Source organism: Mercenaria mercenaria, chromosome 13, assembly GCF_021730395.1.
Source record: "Mercenaria mercenaria strain notata chromosome 13, MADL_Memer_1, whole genome shotgun sequence".
NCBI classification, from domain to species: domain Eukaryota; kingdom Metazoa; phylum Mollusca; class Bivalvia; order Venerida; family Veneridae; genus Mercenaria; species Mercenaria mercenaria.
The window spans coordinates 51,442,867-51,454,255 of record NC_069373.1 but is presented as its reverse complement, the minus strand read 5'-3'; the positions used below and the strand labels follow the sequence as shown (position 1 = coordinate 51,454,255).

General features: G+C 37.3%; 2 protein-coding genes across 2 annotated transcripts in view; both read right to left on the bottom strand.

The window, feature by feature from the left end:
* Positions 1–640: 640 nt before the first annotated feature.
* LOC128547753 (uncharacterized) lies at positions 641–1,684 on the bottom strand. Its single transcript, XM_053520892.1, has one exon. The coding sequence runs from the start codon at positions 1,682–1,684 to the stop codon at positions 641–643; it is 1,044 nt and encodes a 347-aa protein (XP_053376867.1).
* A 4,477-nt stretch (positions 1,685–6,161) lies between these two features.
* Positions 6,162–11,389, bottom strand: part of LOC123529151 (inhibitor of growth protein 3-like) — a 38,416-nt gene continuing 33,188 nt past the window's right edge. Inside the window, exons 9-11 of the mRNA XM_045309372.2 lie at positions 8,788–8,960; positions 7,446–7,713; positions 6,162–6,395 (exon numbers count right to left, since the gene is read on the bottom strand). Of these exons, the coding sequence (XP_045165307.1) occupies positions 6,285–6,395; positions 7,446–7,713; positions 8,788–8,960 (552 nt within the window). The 3' untranslated portion in view covers positions 6,162–6,284. The remainder of the gene's footprint in view (positions 6,396–7,445; positions 7,714–8,787; positions 8,961–11,389) is intronic.

Here is an 11,389-nt window from a genome sequence, read left to right as displayed (position 1 = left end):
GGTCCTAAGTGCCATTTAACTATTTTAAAGTTTTTATTTAAAGAATATATGTAAAATGTTGACAATCCAATGGATATCTATTATAAGTTAAATAGAATAGAATAGAATATACCAGCACCCCTATATCTGTACAGTTATTGTTATTATTCTGTGTTTACTGCTTACCCAACTTTGTGTTCTATATTATCAGAGTCAAATAATGAATATCTGTCACAATCTTGTTAATATGTATTATCCTATTTAATTTTCATTTTTTCTTATTCCATTAAATTAATTACAATGGGGATGTACGGCAAGTCCGCACTCCCTCAAAAAACCCTCTTTGGGATTATATAGAAATATTAGTTATTTCTGACAATACTGACAAATTTTTTTTACACTCTGGTGTTGTCAAGTATAAACCTCATTATTATTTAAATTTCTTATACATGTACTATTAATATTATTTTACTCTATAAAGTTATTATAGAATAATGCAATGCTTTATATAACCAGATCTTTTGGTTATATTGTGTATTTTACATTTCTTTCTTTTGTCAAGTATGAAAATCCAGTATAAATCTTACACTATTTTGTATTTGATATTTAAATAATGAAAAGAAACACATGTGGGAAGCAGAAAACCTTAATAATGTTTATTTTAGATTTTATCAGTTAATCTACAGTCTAGAATAAATTTTTCTAATGCTTTAAAGACAGCTACTCTATTAATTTTTGGTGGATCTAGTATGTTTTTTATTGTATAATTGAGGTCACAGAATGATAATGATTGTTTTAAAGCTTCTCTATTGGTGCCAAATTCACCACAGTCCAGTAACAGATGTTTAGTATCATATTTCACTCTACACTGGGCACAAACCGGTTCAATCTTCTTGATATATTGCCCGACACTCCCGGGCAACAGGTTTGTGCCCAGTCTCAGCCGTGTTATGGTCTTATCCACCTTTTTAACTTGCGAATAGACCATTGGACGGCTGAGCCCCACTGAAGTCTTAATGTGTTTATTTTTCGGTTCGCCTATAGAAACCGTTGCTTGCCATTTGGCAAGAATATAGGTTCGAATCCTGGAGTATACTTCAGTGGGTGAGAGGTCAATATGTTTAGTTACGCTGTCAAACACCAGTCCCGCCTTGGCCGCCAAGTCAGCTCTCTCATTGCCAGATATACCTATGTGTGCTGGACACCATACTATGGTAACCTCTAGGCCTGCGTTCAGGCCCTCATTATATAAATTAATTATTTCTGACAACAGTTCTGGCCTCGACTGACTATTATTTGATTTCAGTGAGGTCAGTGATGATAATGAATCCGAAAAGATGGCCACTTTGCTTGGTTTATTGGCCAAAATCCAGCACATAGCATTTTTAATGGCAAGGAGTTCTGCTGTATAGATGGATGTATTATTAGTTAACCTGTCGATTTGTTCGAAATTCATTGATGGTACTACAACAGCAGAAGCTACCTTGCCTGAATTCGGACATTTGGATCCATCTGTATATATATGAACATGACCTGAATATTTTTCGAAATAGATTTTTGTTTCTGTATTTGCGAATTGCGGCAAATCAGATTTGTTCACTTTTTCTGTTAATAGAATATCAACATCTGGCAATTTGAGAGTCCATGGCGGAACCACGGAGGGTCTGTGTTCGGCAACATTTACATCTCTTCTATTATTTGACATAGTGACCTAGTTTTTGAGCTCATGTGACCCAGTTTTGAACTTGACCTAGATATTATCAAGATAAAAATTCTGACCAATTTTCGTGAAGATTCATTGAAAAATATGGTCTCTAGAGAGGTCACAAGGTTCTTCTATTATTTGACCTATTGACCTAGTTTTCGAAGGTACGTGACCCTGTTTTGAACTTTACCTAGATATCATCAAGGTGAACATTCTCACTAATTTTCATGAAGATCTCATGAAAAATACGGCCTCTAGAGAGGTCACAAGGTTTTTCTATTTTTATACCTACTGGCCTAGTTTTTGACCGCACGTGACCAAGTTTCAAAACTGACCTAGATATCATCAAGGTGAACATTCAGATCAATTTTCATGAGTATCCATTGAAAAATATGGCCTCTAGAGAAGTCAAAAGATTTTAATAATTTTAGACCTACTGACCTAGTTTTTGTCCGCAGCTGACCCAGTTTCAAACTTGACCTAGATATCATCAAGATGAACATTCAGACCAACTTTCATACAGATCCCATGAAAAGTATGGCCTCTAGAGAGGTCACAAGGTTTTTTTATAATTTGACCTACTGACCTAGTTTTTTAAGGCACGTGACCCAGTTTCAAATCTGACCTAGATATCATCAAGGTGAACATTCTGACCAATTTTTATGGAGATCCATTCACAAGTATGGCCTCTAGAGAGGTCACAAGGTTTTTCTATTTTTAGACCTACTGACCTAGTTTTTGACCGCACATGACTCTGTTTCGAAACTGACCTGATGAACATTCAGACCAATTTTCATACAGATCCCATGAAAAATATGGCCTTCAGAGAGGTCACAAGGTTTTTCTATTATTTGACCTACTGACCTAGTTTTTGAAGGCACGTGACCCAGTTTAAAACTTGACCTAGATATCATCAAGGTGAACATTCTGACCAATTTTCATGAAGATCTTGTGAAATATATGGCCTCTAGAGAGGTCACAAGGTTTTTCTATTTTTAGACCTACTAACCTAGTTTTTGAAGGCACGTGACCCAGTTTCGAACTTGACCTAGATATCATCAAGGTGAACATTCTGACCAATTTTCATGAAGATCTTGTTAAATATATGGCCTCTAGAGGTCACAAGGTTTTTCTATTTTTAGACCTACTGACCTAGTTTTTGATGGCACGTGACCCAGTTTCGAACTTGACCTAGATATCATCAAGATGAACATTCTGACCAACTTTCATAAAGATCCCATGAAAAATGTGACCTCTAGAGTGGTCACAAGCAAAAGTTAACGGACGCACGCACGCACGGACGCACTGACGGACGACGGACGACGGACACCGCGCGATCACAAAAGCTCACCTTGTGACTTTGTGACAGGTGAGCTAAAAATATGGCCTCTAGGGAGGTCACAAGGATTTTCTATTTTTAGACCTACTGACCTAGTTTTGGACCGCACATAAACCAGTTTCGAACTTGACCTAGATATCATCAAGATGAACATTCTGACCAATTTTCATGCAGATCCCATGAAAAATACGGGGTCTACAGAGGTCACAAGGTTTTTCTATTATTTGACCTACTGACCTAGTTTTGGACTGGACGTGACCCAGTTTCAAACCTGACCTAGATATCATCCAGATGAACATTCTGATCAATTTTCATGAAGATCTTGTGAAAAATATGGCCTCTAGAGAGGTCAAAAGGTTTTTCTATTATTTGACCTACTGACCTAGTTTTTGACTGCAGTTGACCCAGTTTCGAACTTAATCTAGATATCATCAAGATGAACATTCTGACCAATTTTCATGCAGATCCCATGAAAAATACGGCCTCTACAGAAGTCAGAAGGTTTTTCTATTATTTGACCTACTGACCTAGTTTTGGACCGGTAGTGACCCAGTTTCGAACTTGACCTAGATATCATCAAGATGAACATTCTGACCAATTTTCATGAATATCTTATGTAAAATATGGCCTCTAGAGAGGTCACAAGATTTTTCTATTTCTAGACCTACTGACCTAGTTTTGGACCGCACATAAACCAGTTTCGAACTTGACCTAGATATCATCAAGATGAACATTCTGACCAATTTTCATGCAGATCCCATGAAAAATACGGCCTCTACAGAGGTCACAAGGTTTTTCTATTATTTGATCTACTGACCTAGTTTTGGACCGGACGTGACCCAGCTTCGAACTTGACCTAGATATCATCCAGATGAACATTCTGATTAATTTTCATGAAGATCTTGTGAAAAATATGGCCTCTAGCGAGGTCACAAGGTTTTTCTATTATTTGACCTACTGACCTAGTTTTTGACCGCAGTTGACCCAGTTTTGAACTTAATCTAGATATCATCAAGATGAACATTCTGACCAATTTTCATGCAGATCCCTTGAAAAATACGGCCTCTACGGAAGTCACAAGGTTTTTCTATTATTTGACCTACTGACCTAGTTTTGGACCGGACGTGACCCAGATTCGAACTTGACCTAGATATCATCAAGATGAACATTCTGACAAATTTTCATGAATATCTTATGTAAAATATGGCCTCTAGAGAGGTCACAAGGTTTTTCTATTTTTAGACCTACTGACCTAGTTTTTGACCGCACGTGACCCAGTTTCGAACTTGACCTAGATATCATCAAGGTGAACATTCTAATTTTCATAAAGATCCCATGAACACTGTGTCCTCTAGAGTGGTCACAAGCAAAAGTTTACGCACGGACGCACGCATGCACGGACGAAGGACAGACGCTGCATGATCACAAAAGCTCACCTTGTCACTTTGAGACAGGTGAGCTAAAAAGTCGATATGGTAGGTGAATTAAACAGCAGCGTTTTAAGACCTCGGTGGAATTCTTGTGATTACTTTAGATGTCAGATGACAATGAAAAAGTATAAATTAAACAAGAGGACCATGATGGTCCTGAATCGCTCACCTCTTCCCACATGACCCAGTTTTGAGTATGACGTCGTTTTTTTCTATTATTTGACATAGTGACCTAGTTTTGAACTTGACCAAGGTATTATCAAGATAAAAATTCTGACCAATTTTCATGAAGATCCATTGAAAAATATGGTCTCTAGAGAGGTAACAAGGTTTTTCTATTATTTGACCTATTGACCTAGTTTTCGAAGGTACGTGACCCTGTTTTGAACTTTACCTAGATATCATCAAGGTGAACATTCTCACTAATTTTCATGAAGATCTCATGAAAAACATGGCCTCTACAGAGGTCACAATTTTTTTTTTATTATTTGACCTACTGACCTAGTTTTTTAAGGCACGTGACCGAGTTTCAAACTTGACCTAGATATCATCAAGGTGAACATTCTGACCAATTTTCATGAAGATCCATTCAAAAGTATGGCCTCTAGAGAGGTCACAAGGTTTTTCTATTTTTAGACCTGCTGACCTAGTTTTTGATCACAGTTGACCCAGATTCGAACCTGACCTAGATATCATTAAGATGAACATTCTGACCAATTTTCATACTGATCCCATGAAAAATATGGCCTTTAGATAGGTCACAAGGTTTTTCTATTATTTGACCTACTGACCTAGTTTTTGAAGGCACGTGACCCACTTTCGAACCTGACCTAGATATCATCAAGATGAACATTCAGACCAACTTTCATACAGATCCCATGAAAAATATGGCCTCTAGAGAGGTCACAAGGTTTTTCTATTATTTGACCTACTGACCTAGTTTTTGAAGGCACGTGACGCACTTTCGAACTTGACTTAGATATCATCAAGATAAACATTCTGACCAATTTTCATGAAGATCTCATGAAATATATGGCCTCTAGAGAGATCACAATGTTTTTCTATTTTTAGACCTACTGACCTAGTTTTTGATCGCACGTGACCCAGTTTCGAACTTGACTTAGATATCATCAAGATCAACATTCAGACCAACTTTCATACAGATCCCATGAAAAATATGGCCTTTAGAGAGGTCACAAGGTTTTTCTATTTTTAGACCTACTGACCTAGTTTTTGAAGACACGTGACCAAGTTTCGAACTTGACCTAGAAATCATCAAGGTGAACATTCTGACCAATTTTCATGAAGATCTTGTGAAATATATGGCCTCTAGAGAGGTCACAAGGTTTTTCTATTTTTAGACCTACTGACCTAGTTTTTGAGGGCACGTGACCCAGTTTCGAACTTGACCTAGAAATCATCAAGATGAACATTCTGACCAACTTTCATAAAGATCCCATGAAAAATGTGACCTCTAGAGTGGTCACAAGCAAAAGTTTACGGACGCACGGACGCACTGACGCACGGACGGACGACGGACGACGGACACCGCACGATCACAAAAGCTCACCTTGTCACTTTGTGACAGGTGAGCTAAAAATGGGTGAACTCTATTTTGTTTTATATATAGAAAGGATGGCAATGAAAAAGTATATATTCATAATGGGTGAGAATTTCATTTTGTTTTATAGAAACCAACAAAAACAGGTGTTTCTTAAATATTTATTATGAAATAAATCGCACTGATTTCACTTTGATTTTAAAGCATATTATTCCCCCATGCAATCACTTGCAAACGCAACTTCCAGTTCTATATTTATCCAGCACTGTGCTATCTCCGACCTCGTCTCTTCATTGCTGCAGTGCATTGTGGGCAATACCATTTGCCTTTTGGTGCCTGGGATAGTCCAACACAACCATAGTGAAACCATTCTATGGGACACTGAAACAAAAATATATACATTTAGTTTCACTTTTCATTTTAGTAGTTCACAAACAAATTCACTTAATTTAATATATATCCCACTGAACATGTTGCTCTGTGAATGAGGGGACTATATTTTGAAAGATATTTAATGTCAAGATATATACAAGTTATGTACAATTGGGCTATGCCATGGTGTGCTGGTTCTCTCAGATTTGAGTATAGTGTGATTTAATTTCTTTTAAATATATAAAAAACTTTAGGATGCATGCAGGCACAGACTGATGTACCAGCACCTGAAGGGCACACAAATCTATATATATTTTGTAGTTCTTAGTTTTGTTACATATTATAACTAGTTTTAACAAGAGCTGTCCATAAGACAGCCAATGCTCGACTATTCAAATTATTGTCCCAGAAGCAGGAAAACATTATCCTAAATGTTAAAATATCTATAGAGTTTCAATCCAGTATCTGCATTAGTTTTGGAGATAGAAACTTGCATGCAGAACTTTAACCAGAAGTTTTAAGTCCAAAAGGGGGCATAATTTAGCCAAAATGCAGGTCACAGTTATGGGACTTGATGCTATCAACTAGTTTTATAACCCCGAAGACATATGTGAAGTTTCAATTCAATATCTGCATTAGTTTTGGAGGTAGGAACTTGCATGTAAAACTTTAACCAGGATTTTCTTAGTCCAAAAGGGGGCATTATTTGCTCAAAATACATGTCAGAGTTATGGGACTTGACCCAGTGAGGTTGGTAATTGACCTAGAAAAAGAAAAATAAGTTTCAAAGCTATATGCCTTTAAATGATAGCCATATGTACTTGCATGCAAAACTGTAACCAAGGTGTGGCGCCAACGCCAGGGTGAGTAGAATAGCTAGACTATTCTTCGAATAGTCGAGCTAATAAAGCATTTTAAATTTTTAAAAGTTTTTGTTACCAGACCAACCTTCCAGTGAATGGGTTGTGCCATGGAAACAAAGACAATGTTTAAGGCTGGCCTAAACTATTGTACAGTTTAGCTGAAGAAATTCAATCTAAAGATTGACCACGAACTTACATCATCATTATCACATCCAACCATTTCTCCGTACGAGACCTGATTACACAGACAATATCTCGGCTCGTTTGGATCATCCTGCCAATTAACTGGTTCGCCATGTTCGTCGACAATTTGTAATTCATTGCTTGGTTCTGGAGTTGTAGTTACATCGACACCGCCAGTAAGTTGCTGTGACAGTGCAGACATTACCGCCTGCTGTTTCTGCCGCTGGGCCTGCTCCTGCGCTTGCTGAGCTTGCAGTAAAGCTGCTGCCTTTGAGGTTTGTCTACAATGTTGAAGTGAAGAGTTAGTTCGGCAATTCATATAATGTCATGTTTGTTTGATTCAGGTTAAATGCTGTGTTTCAACAGTATTTCAGTTAAGAAAAGGCATCACAGGCCTTGATTATTCACTACTGAGTACAACTTGTTCTCTGCAAATAACTGACAACTTCCCTACAAGAATCAGAGGTCAGCAAGGAATGACTACCCACATACTGTCTTCTGTCAAATTGTCACAAAGAATATTCACCTCACCACTCGCCATAGAAATGAAGTTTTGACCTTTCTATTCTGACTCTTGCACTCTACCTTTTCAGCAGAATGGATGGGCATTTATAGGACCTACTGACCTAGTTGTAATTTTAACTTCACAATGAAAATGAAATTTAAACTAGAATTGCTTTTGAGAAAAGCGCATGTCTCCCACAACTGCCTAATCATCTAGATTTCCATTATGTATCTGAGTCAACCATGCACCAAGACCTGTATCACTGGCATCAGTATTTTTTGGTAATTCAGGGGCCACAATTCCAAAGTACCTAAGCCGATTTGGCTAGTTATCGAACCTGGCCGAGGACTTATTGGCAAACACATTTTGTTCGAGTTTGGTGAAGATCGAATGAGAAATCTTCGACTTAGAGTGCGGACAAGATTTGTGACAGACGGACGGACTGACAGGAGTAAATCAATATGTCTCCCACCACAGTGGTGTGGGAGACATAATTTATTTTATTTATTTTGTTGGGTTTAACGTCGCACCGACACAATTTTAGGTCATATGGCGACTTTCCAGCTTTAATGGTGGAGGAAGACCCCAGGTGCCCCTCCGTGCACTATTTCATCATGAGCGGGCACCTGGGTAGAACCACCGACCTTCCGTAGGGAGACATAATTAATGTAAGTAAAGTACCAAAGATGTTTTTACAGACAGTAAAATAAGTTTATGATATCTGTAAAGGTGTAAATAAATGTAGTATTCTGAACTGTTTTTTTTTTTTTTCAATACAGCTTCCAAGCTAAAAAAATCTGTATAAACTTAAAAAGGAACAAAGATTTTGTGAAAATTCTACAAAAATTACTTTTTCTGTCTCTGTGATCTTCCCCCATCAGTGGTAACGGCAGGTGTTGATGGCTGAGAATATGAGGTATACTCTTGCTTGATAAAGTCTTTAGTTAAATCTGTACTACTACCTTTAGTCATTGCAACATAACTAGCTTTCATACTTGGTGTGCGTCTACCCTGACACTGCATCTGAAATTAACAGGAATGCAAATTAAATTCTTTAATACTTCTTTAAATAATGTATTATCAGTAAAAGAAAACATATCGTTCTATTTTCCTCAAAATGAAATTGGAGTGTGTGAAAGTCGCCACTGGTAAAACCATAATTATGGTTATTTGTACAGATCTGTGTAGATAAGTCAAGACAACCCTCGGCCCTCCTGTCCCAAGTGTCTTTTGGACATCACTGCATTTAAGATTCTTCATGTTAGTTATCTCTGCAATATTTCTGCATTGTTGTTAGTCTAAATTTATTTTTTAAGTTTTTAGGCCAAAAAACTGCACTTTTATAGACTACCAGTTGCAGATTTGTCATGTAGGCAACCAATCAGGAGTAAGCTGTTACTGACCTTTATTAACACTAAAACTAAGGATGGGATTGAATATTCGAACATTCTAACAAATATTCAAATGTATTTTCAAGTTCTAATATTCTTAAAAAGTTATTCATTCTTGCTATTTGTCCTTTTCTGTCCTTTCATCTTCTATAGTAAAAGTAAGCTAATTCAATAAGAAGAAAAGCCAAAAGCTCAATCTCTTGAAATGGGATGGGTTTCTTTGATAGAGCCAAAACACAGTTACCTCTTAAAAATAAGCACTAAAATTGCTGGGATAAAAAAATAACTTCCAAGTGTGACTAGCATTTTCTGTACATTTATTCATATATAACCCAGCCAGCTCATTGGGCCACATAACCGCATTGCTATCTTTATTTCATGTTTGAGTTGTTGTCTGCTACAGAAACTAACTAGAAGATGCTTTTGTAGAAAAGCGCATGTCTCCCCCAGTGCATAGTCATATAGGCAAGAAGTCAATAGGGGACAGGAGCAAAAGTCAAAGAGACACTGATGGTTGACTGCAATAGGGATCATCTACTTGGCATGTCCAATCATCCCACTAAGTTTCAACATTTTGGGCATAGTGGTTCTCAAGTTATGAATTGGAAACGGTTTTCCATGTTCAGGCCCCTATGACCTTGACCTCTGACTGAGTGACCTCACAATCAGAAGTGGTCATCTACTCTGCATGTCCAATCATCCTAATAAGTTTCAACATTCTGGGTCAAGTGGTTCTCAAGTTATTGATTAGAAAGAGTTTTTTATGTTTGATTAGAAAGAGTTTTTTATGTTCAGCCCTCTGTGGCCTTGACTTGCGATGGAGTGACCCACAAACAATAGGGGTCATCTACTCTGTAAGTCCTATCACGCTATGAAGTTTGAAGGTTCTAGGTCAGATGGTTCTCAAGTTATTGACCAGAAATGGATTTCCATGTTCTGTCCACTGTGACCTTGACCTTTAACAGAGTGACCCAAAATTAATAGGGGTCAGCTACTCTGCATGTTCAATTATCCTATGAAGTTTCAACATTCTGGGTCAAATGGTTCTCAAGTTATTGATCGGTAGGGCTGTCATTGATTGGGTCTTTGTCATATCGACGATACTGATATATCAGAAGACAGATATCGACGATACATCGATATATCGATTATTAAGTTAGTGTAACAACCTATTTGTTCATGTACATGCTATATACCTTCTTGATAATGTTATTTTTAGTTTAATTGCATGCTTTTAATGTGTTTTATTTGTATTTATGTATTTCCCAGTACAGGTAGTGCCGACTAGTTGGAAAAGACTGCTACGGTACAAGTTTAGACATGACCTTTATTGACAACTTCCGTTACTTAGGGCACATTTTTGCAGGCAGAAAAGTTGTTTTAGAGGGTCTGAGTGTTTATCTGGATAGTTTTATTTTCTCTGTGTAAAATATCGATTTTTAAAAATGGGAATCGATAATCGATCGACCAAAAAATATCGTTGATACATCGATATCGTTTCTATCGATGACAGTCCTATTGATCGGAAATGGATTTCTATGTTCAGGTCCCTGTGACCTTGACCTTTAACAGAGTGACCCAAAATCAATAGGGGTCATCTACGCTGCATGTCCAATCATCCTATTAAGTTTTAACATTCTGGGTCAAGTGGTTCTCAAGTTATTGATTGGAAAGAGTTTTCTATGTTCAGCCCCCTGTGACCTTGACCTTTGCTGGAGTGACCCCAAAACCACTAGGGGACATCTACTTTGTAAGTCCTATTACCCTAGGAAGTTTGAAGGTTCTAGGTCAAATGGTTCTCCAGTTATTGATCGGAAATGAAGTGTGACGGACAGATGGACAGGGCAAAAACAAGTGGGGAGAGACATAATTAAGAACAAGGAAGATATGTTTATTTATCTTTAGCAATACCATTAGCAAAAACAATCCTGAACATAAGATATAATAACAACACTTCTTACAGGTAATTATCTCCTTTCAAACTTGCCACTGTTTTGATCACGTAGATGCAAATTCAGCAAATATTGACCAAAACATTCTTACAAGAAGAAATGTGACAAT

What these genes read in the sequence shown, in the direction of transcription:
- LOC128547753 (XM_053520892.1), bottom strand. Translation starts at nt 1,684, where the DNA reads ATGTCAAATAATAGAAGAGATGTAAATGTTGCCGAACACAGACCCTCC.